The following is a 17456-nucleotide window of genomic DNA, read 5'->3' on the forward strand; positions in this document are numbered from 1 at the left end:
AAAAGTAATACAGGGTATATAATACATTTTCCTTACATATACCTTCACATTTTGTATCAGTATGAAAATTAACAGAAAAAAATGTCATAGTTTTCTTAACAACCATATTACTTTAATTTTCATTGGAAAATATTTCTATAAAGAGTCTTACCGGATGTCATCTTCATTTGCAAAAACAATTACAGCCCGGACATTTGGTGCTTCCCGAAGCTTGCTGATGATTTCATCAAAGTCTCCATGCTGGGGCTCATGTGGAATTTTCAGTGATTGTGAAATGCAAACACCACCTGTTTAATAGAAAATCAATAAAACAAAATAGTCACAGAAGAAAGGAACTGAACACAGTTTGCCAAGACATAGAAATGTGTACAATAAAAGAGCGAAGCCAATAACTGAATGGCTGTGCTGTTCATTAAAATATTACTATAACCTGGTCGTATTCCAAAAATGTATATGTATAAATCAGTCACATTAGTAAGTTATGCAATGATCTTAGTTGATAACCTGGGAAGAGACAGTAGTAGCAATGCTGTATACTAGTGGAATGCATAGCAGTGTACAGAAAGGCATGACCATTAACAGGATAGCACAGCATTCTTTTCATAACAAGAATGCATGTGTTTTGTGTTGATCAGAAAACATTATTCTGTCTTGAGTAAGTTGTGTTTCTTCCAAAGGCTTAATGGAGAAATATAATTGACATGTTTCAGAATACAGAGATAAACTCAGCAGTAAACTCAGAGCAGTACTACTAGAAATCAATTCAAGTCTTGGTGAGGGCTTTCACATGGTGGACCCTCCTTTTACAAACCTCACAGAAATGACACTAATATAAAGGACTGGGTACACAGCACTTCAATCGTGCCCACTCCTGGTAGGCACAAAGGTGACAGATTCAGAACTTTCAGTGCATGGAAGCATTCCTGGGTTTGGTCAGGTCTTGTTTGGGGATTGTATAGTGGTTTTCTGTTCGTAGTCTACAATAGCTGGTAGGCTAAACAAGAGGCATACATAAAATAAAGTGGATTGTTGAGGATAAGGAGCAATATTACATAAGAGACTTTGAATTTCTAGAAAGATGATATGTGGAAAGGTTAAGACAGGAATTAGGAAAGAAAAATACTTACACAAGAAAAAAAAAACTGTTAAAAACTACAAATAATTTAAGATATTTACTGTAACTGAGTGAGGAAATATTAACTAGATAACAAAACATTGGCTTGCTTAAATAAAGGAAGTGAGAAACTTTGAAAACAAAATTAAACAGTTCTTTGAAAGGTATAAAAAAAGAAACATGGAAAAGGAAAACAAAAAAAAGTTTCTGATATGGTACAATATCGTGCAGAGAAGAAAGCCAGACTAATAAATACAAAAAAATGCACAAATGATAATTGAAAAGAAATACAGGCAAATACACTCCAATATGTTACATTTCACATTACAAAACTTATCATCATAAACAGGAATGTAAAAAAAACAGTGAGTTAGAATTTAAGCAAAAATAAAAAGAAGTGACAGACCCTCAGCAAAGTGATGGATATAGTGTGGAAACACTGTCACATGCAATATCTCAACATGATGGATGAATAAGTCCCCAGATGGAGGATCAGCAGTGGAAGCAGGATGCATCTAAAGAAATTTATTTTATTTATTTTATTTTATTTTACATTTTTTGACCTGGAAAGTCCAACTGGATATATGTCCATTTTCAGCAGAGGCACAGGGAGATAAGCTCCAAATACAATACAGGAAATTTTGAATAAAAATAATAAGCAAATTAAAGAGAAATTTTATACTAGTAATACTCAAATTAAAAACTGTAAACACACTCATGTATACAATTTTTTTTTTAAGTATGGTCATAGGACATGACAAACAAGGGTAGGAAGATATTGCTTATGCTAAAGAAAAATACTTTTGGAAGAGTTTGAAGAGAAACACCAAAGGAGGCAGAATTCAGAAATTATAGACTTAAGAGTGATAAGCCAAGAGGTGCCAGTGTCAGTCAGGGTTTAAGCATGGACATAGCCACTGTGATTTTAGGAAGATTTTAAGTTGCTTTTTTGAAAAATGGAGTGGATGTCAGGGATGTAAGTACACTTGGTAGCTTATTCCAAGAGTTACCAATCGAGTTAGTAAATAGGGAGTCACCAGATTTATTGTTAGATTTTAGGGTAGAGACAAGTAGTCTGTTGGCAGATCATAAGGTAGCAAGATTTTGATATTTTGATAGGGGATAATAATGTTTCTGAGTATGGGAGTATTTGAGGGATGATGCAGGATCTTGTGAATGATTATGAGTTGCTGAAAAAGAAACTGGCTTTGCAGTTCAAGCCATCCTAGAAGTTTTAGGTTTTTGCAGTGATGGGTACGATATGGGGTATCAGAGGCAAATCTGGTATGTTGTTGCAAGCTGTGGCCAGCGTATTGATAGTGCTTTTGGAGAGGTTTTTAAAGATTGGGCAAGCATAGAGGAGAGTAAGGAGTATGTGAGTTTGGGCAATAGTTGTCCTGGCTGAAGGATGAGAAAAGGTTTAATTCTATATAGGGAACCAAGTTTTCTATTCACTGATTTGATAGTTAGGTTGATATGGATGTCAAAATTAAGATTGTGATCAATTGTTACCCCCAAAAGTTTGGTGGTAATGTCAGGAACTATTGTAGTGCCATTTTTAGATATGACTGTAAAGTTTATGGTGGGGGATTTATGACTAGGAGTAAACAGTAGTAATTTAGTTTTTTAGGATTGAGGAGGAGACAGCATTGATGGAACCAGTTTTCTACTAACGTAAATATTTTTTGGGTTTTGGCTTGAAGTTGTGAAGGAGAGGAGGAGGAACAGATTAAAGTTGAGTCATCAGCATATTGTATACAGGTAGTTTGAGGAAGGGAGGTTTTCAGATCATTAATGAAAATGTTAAAGAGGAGCGGTCCCAAAATTGAACCTTGTGGGACTCCAAGAGTAATAGGGAGCAGAGATGACAGTTCATTGTCCCAGAGGACTGCTTGCTGTCTGTTTCCTAGGTAAGATTGAAACCATTTGATTGAGTGTGTATCTAATGTGAGAGAATTAAGTGTGTTTATCAATAGTTCATGATTCACCATGTCAAATGCCTTGGATAGGTCAATAAAAATTGCAGAGGATAGGAGATTGTTATTACGATTTTTATTTATACAGTCAGTAAAGGATAGGAGAGCTGTGTTGGTGCTATGATAAGGTCTAACACCGTGTTGGCAGTCAACTAGAAGGTGATTTTGGAGGAGATGATTAAGAAGTTGGCGATGAATACATCTCTCCATAATTTTTGCTATAGCTGAGAGAAGGGCTATTGGGTGGAAATTAGAAAGTTTACTTGAGTTACCACCCTTGTGGAGTGGGATGATATGAGACACTTTCCAGATGTTTGGGATAGAGCATTCTGTAATGGTTCTATTAATTAAGATGGAAATGGGGAACGCAAGAACTCCAGCTGCCAATTTTAGATATTCAGCAGGGAGGAGATCAGCTGAAGGGGTGCAAGGTTTGAGTTTCAGAAGCAATGTGTGCATCATGAGAGATGTAGGAATGGGTTGTAGTTGTAAAAGGGTTAGTGAATTAGATGACACAGGTGGGTTAGAGGTGGACACTGCTGGTAAAGAATTAGATAGAGACTGGACAGTTTCAGTGAAAGATTTGTTGAAAGTATCAGCAATTTGAGTGGAAGATTGTTGGGTCAAATTAGAGGGGGTAGAAGTTTTAGAGTGGCCAGGATGAAGTAATGTATTTATTCCAGACCAGAATTTTAGTTGGTTTTGATATTGGGTTTGTTGGAGTTGTTGGAAATAGTTTTTTTGTCAAGGAAAATGGCTTTTTAATGGCATTTCTAAGATGCCTAAAGTTTAAGTGATCAGTAGGATTTTTTGTATGTCTTCATTTGTCCCAGGTTTTGTTTCTAAGTTGCATTTTTTGCCTGGTGTCTTTTGTGAACCAGGGAGCTTGTTTGTTCTTAATTCTGATCGTATGTGAAGGGGCATGATGCTCCAGAATTTGTAGAAGTTTATTGTTAAAAATAGGAAACAGCTTCCTCAAGTGGTAAGTATTTTAGGGGAGTCCAATTGCATGCTCTAAGCTCAGTTTGAAAGTTAAGTAGGTTTAGAGATTTTGTATTTTGGGTGGTTCTGACATTTACTTGATTGGATATTGAAGTTTTTAGCTTTGTTATAAAGGTAAGAGAATGGTCACTGATATCGTCAGGAAGTATACCTGTTTTATAAGATTGGGAGTTACTGTTAACTAGTATCCAATCTAAAGTGGTTTGTTTATTGCTGGGTTTGTGAGTTCTTGTAGGGTAGGAGATGGTTTGATGAAAGCCATGAAGGTTTATTAGGGTAGTAGGATTATCAGCAGTGCAGCTATTCCAGTCAATATTGAGATTACCAAGGAGTATGGTTTCTTGGGGGAAATTTGAGGAGAGCCAACAGAGGATATTTTCAACGGTATTAATATTATTACCTGGGTGGATGTAAGAGCAGATAATATAGATGGATTTATTGGCGTTAATAGTTACTAGTGTTTGGGCCTGGATTTGCATGAATATCACCATGTAGTAGTAGGTACTGTTGTGGTATAAGAGACAGTTTCAGTAGTTTGCCTAGGATAGGGATAATTCTTTTGGTTTGGGAATACTTGAAATGGGTTGTTCTATGAAACTGAGGTTTAAGGTAGACTGTTGAGGATGTAATGTTACAATGGGAAGGAGAATTTAAAAGGGAATGAAGGGTAGTTTTTTTAAGAGGGGATAGAATTGTGTAAAGTGTGAGGATTCATAGGAAGTGAGCTTGTAGGATAAAAGCAGAGTGCAAAGTGTTATAGAGAAGTGGAGCAGGTTAGAGTGTGTTTTAATGTAGGAGATGGGCATAGTGAATGGAGTTAGGTAGGAGATACAGGCAGAGTAGGTATGTACAAGTGTGAGTACAGAGAGACTGAAGTGAGAACAAGAGTCAGTAAGGGGTGGGTCTGTTTATAAGAAGTAAGTATAGCGGTTAGGGGAAGGACTATTCCAAAGACAGGAAGAAGAAATTAAAGAGGAGAAGTGGGAGTGGGATTGCTAAGTATATAATGAGGTTAATTAGGCTAGTGGCTAATGAAGGAAGGGCGCGTGTTTAGAGAAGTATAAGGTTAGATGCACTGGGGGTGGGTGGGAAATTGGGGTAGGGTAAGATAGCGGAGTGAGCCCATAGGGCAAATGGAGTGGGTAGAACTGGATGGTAAGTACAGCAGGAAAAGTATCAGCTGTCTTTAGGGAATTGGTTTTAAAATGTTAGATTAGGGAAAAACTGTTGGTTACAAAAGTGTTTTCATTACTTAAAATTAGTAAAAAGATTATGGGGGTGAATAGCCAATTTTAAACCATTTAACAAGGAGGTTAGGACAGTAGTTACCACTAAAAGGATTAGGACTAATTAGGTCAGATACTTAAAAGCAAAGAAATATGTTGGTTGAATACTGCCATCTAGTGGACAGAAGGAGAAAGGCAACTGGGAGAGGTAATGTAGGTTTTAATCCCAAAGTCAGGAGGTACAGGAAAAAAGACTAGATAGAGATGGTGGATAGGGGTCTGCGTTAGGCTGCAAGATCTCACACAGAGGAGTTACCAAACAGATATATATAGTAATTACAGGTACTGCTGATTAAGTAGGAATTTCACATACATGAAACAATACTTTTAGTAGCTAAATCTTTACTAAGCCTGACAGCAGGCACACCCAGGATTATAAGGCAGGGAGGGAGAACCTAGGATCACTGTAATGAAACAATACTTTTAGTAGCTAAATTTTTACTGAGCATGACATCAGGAAGCTTCAGGGATGTCTTCCAGGGAGCACCCAGGATCACTTTAATGAAACAATACTTTTAGTAGCTAAATCCAGGATCACTTTAATGAAACAATATTTTTAGTAGCTAAATCTTTACTAAGCCTGACAGCAGTCATCAAACAATACTTTTAGTAGCTAAATCTTTACTAAGCCTGACAGCAAGCAGCTTCAGGGACGTCTTCCGGCTTATGAGAATTTTTTCTTGGTTGTAAGGCAGGAAGGGAGCACCCAGGATCACTTTAATGTGAAACAATACTTTTAGTAGCTAAATCTTTACTAAGCCTGACAGCAGGCAGCTTCAGGGATGTCTTCCGGTTTATGAGAGTATTTTCTTGGTTGTAAGGCAGGGAGGGAGCACCCAGGATCACTTTAATGAAACAATACTTTTAGTAGCTAAATCTTTACTAAGCCTGACAGCAGGCAGCTTCAGGGATGTCTTCCGGTTTAGGAGAGGTTTTTCTTGCTTGTAAGGCAGGGAGGGAGCACCCAGGATCACTTTAATGAAACAATACTTTTAATAGCTAAATCTTTACTAAGCCTGACAGCAGGCAGCTTCAGGGAAGTCTTCCAGTTTAGGAGAGGTTTTTCTTTGTTATAAGGTAGTGAGGGAGCACACAGGATCAGTTTATGTGAGTAGGATCAAGCAGCCCTGAAAACACAGCCCTAGCTCAGGGGAGAGGGAGGACGCTGAGAAAGAGGGAAAACAAGTCCTATAGTGACATTTTGGAGACTCATGCAAAAGTATAGTTTGAATTATCCATAAAGGGAAACAGCAAGATTGAGATGAAATTCTGATAAAGATAATAGTGCAACATAAAGGGCCAATGAGGCACCAGATGGAGGAGCAACAGATAGGATGTCTCAGAAGAAGATATGCCAGATGGTGAAGTTCTGGATTCATCTGTAGAAGACTTGACTGAAAGTCCAGTTATAAGTGAGCAGCAATAGAAAAAGCAGGAAATAGAATAGCAAATAGTTTCAGTCTATAAAAGGATGGTCTAAGGGAAGACCTGCTTAAATTTATAGAGATGGATAGACATATTAAGATGTATGGTAGAAACAGAGTATACAAGTAAATAAGATCCAATGTGAAAGGAGACTGGTAAAACTGATGAACATTGTAATTGCGACTATCAAGAGAAATCAGTGTAATATAACAGAAATGCATGTGATACATTACTGTGCAGTTTAATTGCTAAAAGATAAAGTGTTACCACAAAAATGTAGAGTAAAAAAGGAAATGAAGGAAACAAGTAGAATGCCAATATGGAAACATCAAATAGAGTAAACTATAAAGCAACTAAGACAGTAAGTATCACTGTTAAAAGAGTAAACAAATTCATTTAGAAACAGATGTAGTAAAAGGAACCAAAGGTGTCATAACAGGTGAGGATTTATCATACATTTTTTTCCAATGATAAACTAAAATTATTAGCACAAGCAGGAAAACATGGAAGGTATGCCAATACATTTAGAATAAGCTTATAAAATAAGCACTCCACTGATGACCTAAAAAGGTTTTATAGTCAACTGGGAAACAAAGCAAAAGCATCATCAGAAAAAAATAGCTGGTGCATTTTGGAAAGTCATTTATAAATACCATGTTAAATTCAACAAAGATGTTGAACGTAGAGTGTAATTAAGAGAAAGAGTAGAAAGCTATAAAATACAGGATAGGAAATGGGATGAAGTAAAACCCAGAGAAACTGAGGCACAATTAAGAAAAGCTCCTAAATGGAAAACCATGACTCTAAATGGAGTACATATCTTCTGGCTAATGGTACTAACATCTTTACAAAAAGATTTAGTCCTTAGTAAAACTTATTTATATACAAATTTCAAGCAGGTACTAACCTGATTAACAACAAGACAAATTATAATCCTCCTTTAGAGTGAACCGGTAATCCATCCTCAGAATTACAGACCAATAACTTGCCTTCTGACAATATATAAATTAAATACTAGAAATGATGCAGACAGTATTTATGCCTATCTAAAAAGTCAGTCAAGGCAAGAGAAAAAATGTAATAAAGGAAAGTCAGACAAGTCCATAGGTATATACCAGGCTAACAAACAACAAGGGGCCTTTGTAAGCATAGCCGTGCATCCCAAATCTATCTGAAAAGTTTACGGACCTTACAATTATTCTAAGACAGGCTTCTATCCATTTGGATTTGATTCCCCTGTGGTTATGTGAGGTGCTGTCACACTGTTTTTATTTTTTAACTGCAATATTGTTTTCATGTAACTATTTTTCTTTGTTGGAGCTTTTCTCCTCGGGTCTCCACAGAAAATGCACCCCAAGCCCAGTTGGACCAACCCAGTTAACAAATCTCAATAAAATAAATAAAATAAAAATGCCAGGAGAAGTAAGGCAGTGGATATGTAACATATGCCAGTATAGATAGATGGAGTTTTATAAAGAACTATATGTCATTTGTATATCAAACTGATTTGTAAAGATGCTTGTGTTGAAAAATGTTTGTAAAGCTGACTCTGTTAAAAGTATACCAACAGTGTGTCCTGCTGGAGAGAAAAGAAATATAAATGTATGTCAGACTGTACTATTGTAACATATTAAATGTATATATTGTAACAGAGGATACTGGAAGAGAAAAGGTTAAGCTCAGCCCCAACTAACTTTTAGAAAAGTATCCTGAAATTAAATTAACTGGGGTAGGCCGTAAAGATTGTATCTTACAGTTCTGATTGCAGCCAGAGACAAAATGCCTATGAAAACAAGAACTAGGAACCCTACTGTGTTGTCCTTAGCAGTGAACTAGTTGCTACCCTGGAAGGGTGGAAGTGTTGAAATGGTTTTATGGCTACAGATGCTATAACACATCTTAGCAAAACTCTAGCTGTGTGTATGGTAAAACATATATGTGAGATTCTGATTCAATTTCTAGTAAAGGGGGTAGAATGGGAACCAGAAGTCAAATGACCAGATGTATGTGATGTCATTCTGTAAGCCAGCAGTGAAATTATTTTTTAATACGAGATAAGGCAGAATTCTCAGAGCAGTCTGTTCTTGAAATCTGACAAAGAAGGATTATTCACCTACTTCATTTTGCCTTGCTTTAGTAAGTAATCAGGGAATAGTAATTCTTTAGATCAGTCAGGAAAATATAGTGAGTTTAATTAAGTACTGTTTTTTTCTGTAACTGTGCGAATCTATCCATCTGTGTTATTTTTAATATTTCTTGTGATTGAAGCTCTGGTGTTTATTGTAAATAGATATTTATTTTCATATTTTTTATTAATTATTATAATATATATATATATATATATATATATATATATATATATATATATATATAAACATTTTGTTGTGGCCAGTCTTTTAAAGAATGTTTTAACCTTTGAAAGTACTTATATTAATTTGGTGACACTATAGTCACTCCTGGAAGCCTTCCTGCACTGGTCAAACACAACCATTTGTATTAGTATTAATTTCAGTATAATTGGGTACCACTGTAAGAGCCTTACAGTAGCTAGCTTTGGAGTGTCCTGGTAGCAGTATCTACCTTATAGTCTGGGTAGAGGGTCATAGCTAGTAAATCTGTGCCTGTCTTTCCCAGGTGTGTGTGAGTGTGAGTGTGTGAAAAATCAAACTTCAAAGTGTTTGTGTGCCAGCTACTTGGAGCAGAGACACAGAGCACTAGTTTCACTGAGAGGGTGGTGGAGGACTTGGCCTGGGATACATGGCTGAAGACTCACATCTATAGCTGTGCCAGTGGGGAGTCTTACTGTGGGCCTGGGGAGAGAGAGAGTGGGAAACACAGACCCTGGACTGTGTGTGTTCCCTGTGTGCTCTTAAGGGAAATTGTGCTTAATGCAGAGAGCTGCATCTGGTAATACTGCATATATCTGTTTTTGTTTCAAGTGATCATCCCTCACCAGTGTCAGTGGTGAAGATTCAGGCTCCTCGATTACTGGCCCAGAGGGCAGCGTCACTTACTGGTGAGCATTGGTGTGGATATCAATTGAACTTCTGTAGCCTGTAGGCAGTTGTCACTGAAGGTGTGTTTATTCTCAGCAGCCACAAGGTAAACATGCAAAGTTTTATTTTCACAAAAGGTTTATTTATGTTTTGTTAGTTTAGTATAGTCAGGGAAGCAGGTAAAGATGTCAGCAGAGGATTATGGCAAGCTGACAAAGGTACAGTTGGCCAAGGTGTGTGAAGCCAAAGGGCTGGTGCATGCCAAACTGACTAAAGTGGAAATGATTTCAGCCATAGTTGCAGCTCAGACCATCAATCAGGAGGATAACCAGTCTTGTGATGGGAATTTTTCAGATCTCAGAACCAAGACAGGTCACCTTTTCTTCAGAGGACTGAAAAATCTGTCTGCAGTTAAAGAGACTTGAACTGGAGGCTAAATATTTGGAATTATAATCCATAGAGAGATTGCAGCATTTGGAAGTTGAAGAAAATGAGAGACTGCAGTGATTGGAGGCCATAGAAAATGGCAAGTAGTGTCAACATAAGAGAAGAATGCTGACTCTGTGACAGGAACATGGTGGTAATGAGGAAGGGAATATCTGAACCCCAGAACCAATAAATGGTCAGTAAATTTCTTCCACAGTTTACACAAGGTGATAATTTTATTAGTTTTATTCAGATATTTGAAAGACTATATAAACAGTATGATAAAGTAAAACAATGTTTACTAGAATGTTTTAAGTTAACACCTGAAAAAAAGAATGTGAGCATAGATGGAAGGCAGATGAAACTATATGTGATTATACTGCTGAGGTAAGCACTTATTTTCTGTGGTGGGTGAGTGGGTGTCAGGTCACTACTTTTGAAGGCCTGGCAGACCTTGTGCTGAGGGAACATGCCCTTAGCACTTTGCTCAAAGACTTGGGAATCTGTCTGGCAGACTGGGAGTGTAACTCTGAGCTGGAGAAAAAGGGGATGTCTATTTAGCAAGCAGGGCACCACTGCACAATAAGGGGATTCCCAGTGATGCACATGTATATATGGGAACCCATGATGGGCAGCCTAAACCACCCCAACAAATTCCACCAGTAGCAAGGGAAGCCACTAGTTCAGGTACACAGGATCCAGGATCAAGGGTTAGATGTTTTAAATGTAACTAGTGGGGTCATTGTTCCCCTCTACTAGTCACTCATTAGACCCATTATAGAGTACCATGCCCCTTTTGGAATGTACCTCACAAGACATCTGCAGCAGCTAGAAAGGCCACAGAAGTTCCTCACAAAGAGGATTACTGGCCTCAAACAAATGCCCTACACTGACCACCTCAAAAAACTCCAGCTTTACTCCATAGCATATTGCCTACTCCGAGGCGATCTCTGCTTAACGTATAAAGTTATGTCAAACCCAGAGCTTTTGGACATGCTATACCTAAAGAAATTCCAATCCCTCCAAGCTACATGCTCTAGGGACCTAAACCTTGTCACCACAATAAACAGGACAGACTGGAGGGATAGATTCCTGTCCCAGAGACTTCCTATACTCTGGAACAAGCTACCCATCTATGTCAAGCAAAGTTCTTCATTAGCACTCTTCAAGAAAAATCTTGATGAGTGGATGTAAAATTGGAAATACACCCCAGGGATCCCTTCTGTGTCCCTGCTGGACAGTGGCACAGGAAAATACCTTTCTTGGGTGGTGTAAGCTATGGTACCTTGCTGGCTAGGCTTATGTAGGCCCTTGCGCCAATAGCCTAGTACCTACCTATGAACCTATGAACCTATGTATCATATAGATGTTCAAGGAATCAAGGTGGGGAACAAAAGGCAGGAGAGCCAGCAAGTAAGAATAACAGTACACCAGTGGTAAGTTGTCTAGGGACAACTTGGGCTCCCTTCTTCATGGATGGAAAAAAGGCCATTGCTAAGAGAGACACAGCCTCTGACATAACCATTGTGAAGCCTGCAGTTGTTAAAGAGCAGCAGTACTTGCTCTGGCAGTCCACTCTAATCAGAGCTTTAGGAGGAACCCTATTCCCAATGCCTTTGACCAGGGTTCACCATGACTGGGAGGGTGAAAGAGGATGCAATCAAGTATGTGTGTTTGAATATATTCCTGCAGACAACTTGATAGGGAATGATTTTGTTAACCTTGTGTGCATGCAGTTACACACAGCCAGGCTTGTAGACAGGCATGTGGGTCTGGTAGCATGGAGGAGACCCAAACAGACCCCACACCTGAAGCCAGTGCTGGTGAGATAGCTAATAACAAAAAAAGCATACCAGGACCAGGAAAAATCCAAAAATAAGCAATGTGCAAACCAAAGATGCCAGTAGACTGAAGCAGATATAAAAATACTTTAATAAAACAACAAGCAATAAAAGCAGGTGAGCACTTTCACAAAACTATTGCTTCTTCAGACCATAAAACATACACTGCAACAAAACATTTTTAAAATACCCCTTAACCAATCAGATACAAGTTGCATTCACATGACACTCATTAATGACTGAAGGCTCTTCTTTTTAGAGCCGGCTTTAAAGAAATAGCATTGTTGAGCCCTGGAAATACATCTGCTCTAAAATCTAAAATCCATTTCAATTCCAAAAATTCAGTTTCATTAATAATGTCACCTTCACTTGTGTTCACATTTAATTGCTGCAGAACCAAAATCTTAAATTTATGAGTTTTATCCTGCTCTGACACATGTTTAGCTAGTGCATTATTAAGTTTGACATTGTGTATATCATTAACATGTTCCAGTATGCACTCCTTCAAAGTATGATTAGTCTTCCCAACATAAAACATTTCACATACTACGCATTGTGCCATGTAAACAATATTTTTACTATTGCAGTTAGCATAAAAATGAAAACTAATCTCCTTATGTATTCTAAGATGAACAACAGAAGTAGCAGACCAAATAAACCTACAAGCCTTGCAGGATCTGCAGGCATAGGTACCTTGACATTCAGACTGTATCTTAATGTAACCAATAATTCAATATGTAAGGTGTCTAAGACCTTTTCTAGGGAAAGAGCATCAGTATGTAGGTGCATTAACCGAAAAACTTGGTTCTTGACCACATTTCTAGCAACATGTCAAAGGTTGCATGCTAGTGTTGTGTAAAAACACCTGTTTTCATTGCTTTTTATTTTATTAAAGTATTTGTATATCCATTTTGGTCTACTGGACATCTTTGGTTTGCATTGGTAGCTATTTCAGGGAAGGTGTTACCCTGTAGCAGTGAGCCTGAAGGTGAGCCACAGTTGCTGGTAGGTACTGATACTCCCTTGGACAGAATGACTGCAAGGGGAGAGATGAGTGGTAGTATCCAGATGGACAGTGAGGCACTGCTGTCAGAGGATACCAGGCTTTCTGTGGAAAGGGCTCTGGAAGGTTCACAAAGATAAAGTTGAGACAGGCTCAGTTCTTGAAGCCTGCATTACAGGGCTTGAGGAAGATAGCTATAGAGGTACCTGGTTTTCAAGGAAAAGGGGAGTCTGTATTCTGGAAAAAGGAGTTACTGTACAGAGTGCCGACCCCTTGGGTAGGACTAAAGGGTGAGGCAATACAGCAGTAGGTAGTACATAGACCCTACTATCTGGCACTTCTAGCCATAGCCCATGATATTCCTTTTGCAAGTCATATGGGCATAAAGTGTACCAAGGGAGGTATTATGCAGAACTTTTATTGGCCTGGGATTTCAAGGGATGTAACAGGGTACTGCAGGACCTGTGAGCAGTGCCAAAAAGTAGGCAAGGCAGGAGACAAGGCCAGAGTGAGTCAGACAGACTCAGAGGGAGGAGATACAGGAAATGTTGGAACTGGGGGAAATCCACGAGTCCAGCAGTCTCTATGCCTCCCCTATGGTGCTGGTACCAAAGAAACATGGCAGCAGCAGGTTCTGTGTGGACTACAGAAACATAAATAGTCAAACAGAGTCAGATGTTTACCCATTGCCTAGGACAGATGAAGCCTTAGCTCATCAAGGTGGGGTTAAGTATCTGATCGTTATTGATCTGATCAATGGCTACTGGCACGTGCCCTTGACTCCAACCGCTAGACAGTGGTCAGCCTTTGTGACTCCTTTCAGAATATACAAGTTCAAAAAGATGCTGTTTTGGAGGGAAAATGTCCCAATGACCTTCCAGAGGCTAGCAGATTTTGACCTTGCAGAAGCAGGAGATTATGCCCTTGCTTACATGGATGATATTGCCATTTATAGCCATTTCTGGCATGAGCAGCTTCAGAATGTCAAGGAGATTTTGGGCAGATTGCTAATGGCAGGGTGACCATTAAGCCCAGTAAGTGTCAAGTGGGTATATTGGAGGTCTCCTACCAGGGACATAGAGTGGGGAGATGTAAGATCAGGCCAGAACCTGCCAAAGTGGAATCTATTCAGGCATGGCCTGCCCATTACCAGAAAGCAGGTGAGGTCATTCTTGGGGACAGGGGGTTTTACAGAAAGTTTGTTCCCACTTATACTACAACAGCTGCTCCACTCATGGAGCTGATGAGGGAAAAAAGGACAGATAAGCTAGTCTGGAGTCCAGTCTGTGAGCAGGCATTCCAGAAGCTTAAAGGGGCTTTGGGAGAACCTCCTGTGTTAGCCATTCCTGATTACAGCAAAGAATTTGTTGTGCAGGTAGATGCTTTGAACCATTCAGTGGGGGCTGACCTCAGCTAGGTTTCATCTGAGGGGAAGAGTACTCAGTTGATTATCTCAGTCATAAACCCCAACCAAGAGACAAATGTTATACAGCTGTAGAAAAATAATGTCTAGCCATAGTACTGGCACTGCAGAAACTTCAATCTTATCTGTATGGAAGGAAATTCACTGTAGTTACAGACCACAAACCCTTAACATGGCTACATTGAGTCAGCAAATAAAATGCCAAGTTATTAAGGTGGAGCCTAGGCTTGCATGCATGTGATATGACAGTGTTGCACCATAGTGGGGTTAGAAATGCTAATGCAGATGGCCTCTCAAGACATTGTATGGGTTAATGTATTCCCAGACAGGCTTATTATTTTCAAACAATGTTTCACCAGGGTCAACTGACAACTTAGCTTGATTCTTCAAAGGGGAGAGATGTGATGATGTGATGTATTGCCATCTATGCTAAGAGAAGTAGGGTAGTGTATTTGTAACATATGCCAGTATAACTAGCTTGAGTTTTGTAAAGAATTATATGTCATTTGTATATCAAACTGATTTGCACAGAGCCTTGTGTTGAAAAATGTATTTATAAAGCTGCTTGCGTTAAAAATGTACTAACAGTGTGTCTTGTTGGACAGAAAAGAAGTATACATGTATGTCAGATTGTACTATTGCAATTGATTAAATGTATAAATTGTAACAGAGGATACTGAAAGAGAAGATATTAAGATCAGCCCCAGAAAACCTTTAGAAAAATATTTTAAAATTAAATTACATGGTTTAGGCCATAAATATTTTATCTTATAGTTCTGATTGCAACCAGAGATAAAGCATCTGTGAAAACAAGGACTAGGAGTCTTGCTGCATTGTCCTTAGCAGTGAACTAATTGCTGTTTTGGAAGGGTGTAAGTATTAAAATGGTTTTATGGCTTACATATGCTATAACACATCTTAGCAAAACTCTCTCTGTGTGTAAGGTAACACATATGTGAGAGTTTCTTGTTCAATTTCTAGTAATGGGGGATAGTATAGGAAACAGACATCAGATGACCAGATGTATGTGATCTCATTCTGTAATCCAGCATATAAATTATGTTTTAATACTAGATTAAATGGAAGTCTCAAAGCAGTCTGTTCTTGAAACCTGACATAGAAGGAACACTCACCCATACCTCTCAACTGTCCAAATTTTTGCCTCAAAATGTTGGTCTGTTCCTCATAAAATTTGTGTTTTTTGGCAAATCACTGGGGTGATGGGAGGAATAAAATCACTAAATAATGACATACATTTGTGTTTCAGACTTTATATCCTTTAGAAAATGCATTTTAACACAAATCCTGTTTACTAGCTACTGTTTAAATTTATAAGTGCAATATTTAAAATATGTCCCTATTTTTGGGCCTTTGTCTCCCCATTATGTCAAGCTTTGTCCAGATTTCTTGGGATAAGAGCTTGAGTGGTATGCACTCATCTATTTCATCTTGCCTTGCTTTAGAAAGTAACCAAGGAATAGCAATTATTTACATCAGTCAGGAAAATATAGTGAGATTAATTAAGTAATGTTTTTCTATAACTTTGTGAATCTGTCCATCTGTGTTATTTTTGATATTTCCTGTGATTGAAGCTCTGGTGTTTACTGTAAGTAGATATTTTGTATTTTTTATTTTTTTTATTATTTATTATTAACTATATTTAAATGTTTCATAGTGGCTAGTCTTATATTTATTTGGTGACACTGTGGCCACTCCTGGGAGCCTTACTGCATTGGTCAAACACTACCATTTTATTAGTATTCAATGTCACCTAGTATAATTAGGTTGCCTTGTAAGAGCCTTAGAGTAGCTTTCTTTGGAGTGTGTGTGTGTGTGTGTGTGTGTGTGTGTGTGTGTGTGTGTGTGTGTGTGTGTGTGTGTGTGTGTGTGTGTGTGTGTGTGTGTGTGTGTGTGTGTGTGTGTGTGTGTGTGTGTGTGTGTGTGTGTGTGTGTGTGTGAAAATCAATCCTCATAGAGTGTGTTTGTCAGCTACTTGGGGCAGGGATACACAACACTGGTTTAACAAAGAGTGTGGTGCAGGACTTGATCTGGGACACTCAGCTGAGGACTCAACTCTATAGCTGTGCCACTTGGGAGTCTTAGTCAGGGCCTGGGGAGAGAGATAGAGAGGGAAACACAGATCCCAGAGTGAGTGTGTTCCCTGCGTGCTATTAAGGGAAATTGTGCCTGGCGCATTTGAAAATACTCTGTGTATCTATTTTTGTTCCAAGTGAACAACCCTCACTGGTGTCATTGGTGAGGATTCAGACTCCTTGTTTACTGGCCCAGAGGGGGAATGTCAAATCCCCAGTGGCTGGTCCAAATTATACTTGAAGTAGGTTACAGAAGAATGCTGCTTCCTTCACATGGATGGAAAACCTGTAATTTTCTGAGATACATAACAGTCTCTTTAACATATCCTATTTATATTGCATGCAAGGTTTAAAAGGATGCCTTGTATGCCAGGCATAGATCCTCTGTCAACATTTTGTAGGAGTTTGAATGAACCAATAGGGCTTGGAGGAAAACCATGTAGGATATGATGTTCACACTCAGTAACTTTTTATGAAGAACATCTGTAGATGTTCCAGTTGTATGTGCCTGATCAGGTACACACAGAAGGGGACATTGTACTTAATGGTTGGCTAATGAGGGCTGAATACAGTGGAATGTTGACTTACTTGGACCTAGCTGCCATACCTTACGTATAAATTACTTAACATATAATGAGTTCCTTCCCAGACTAGACTCATGGTAGTCAAAGGCTAGGTTACTTTGAGTACTGGATTTACTGTGAGGGGTGTATTATCAATTAGGTATTTTCCAGGGGTGGATAAATTCTAAAAGGATACTACTATGCATTTCTAGGCACAGAGTATCAGACCATGGCTGTCTCACCAGTTATTTGTATGAATCAGCCCTTCCTGGAGGATACTTGCATCATGAGGGGAATTCTATGATTGC

The 17456-nt window shown here is 38.5% G+C and overlaps 1 protein-coding gene across 1 annotated transcript in view; it reads right to left on the reverse strand.

The window, feature by feature from the left end:
* The window catches only part of GRM7 (glutamate metabotropic receptor 7), a 3543572-nt gene that overhangs the window by 1935846 nt on the left and 1590270 nt on the right, over window positions 1-17456 (reverse strand). Inside the window, exon 3 of the mRNA XM_044077567.1 lies at window positions 152-287. Within this exon, the coding sequence (XP_043933502.1) occupies window positions 152-287 (136 nt within the window). The remainder of the gene's footprint in view (window positions 1-151; window positions 288-17456) is intronic.

Source organism: Protopterus annectens, chromosome 7.part0 (genome assembly GCF_019279795.1).
Source record: "Protopterus annectens isolate FY-2018-M chromosome 7.part0, PAN1.0, whole genome shotgun sequence".
Lineage (NCBI taxonomy): Eukaryota > Metazoa > Chordata > Ceratodontiformes > Protopteridae > Protopterus > Protopterus annectens.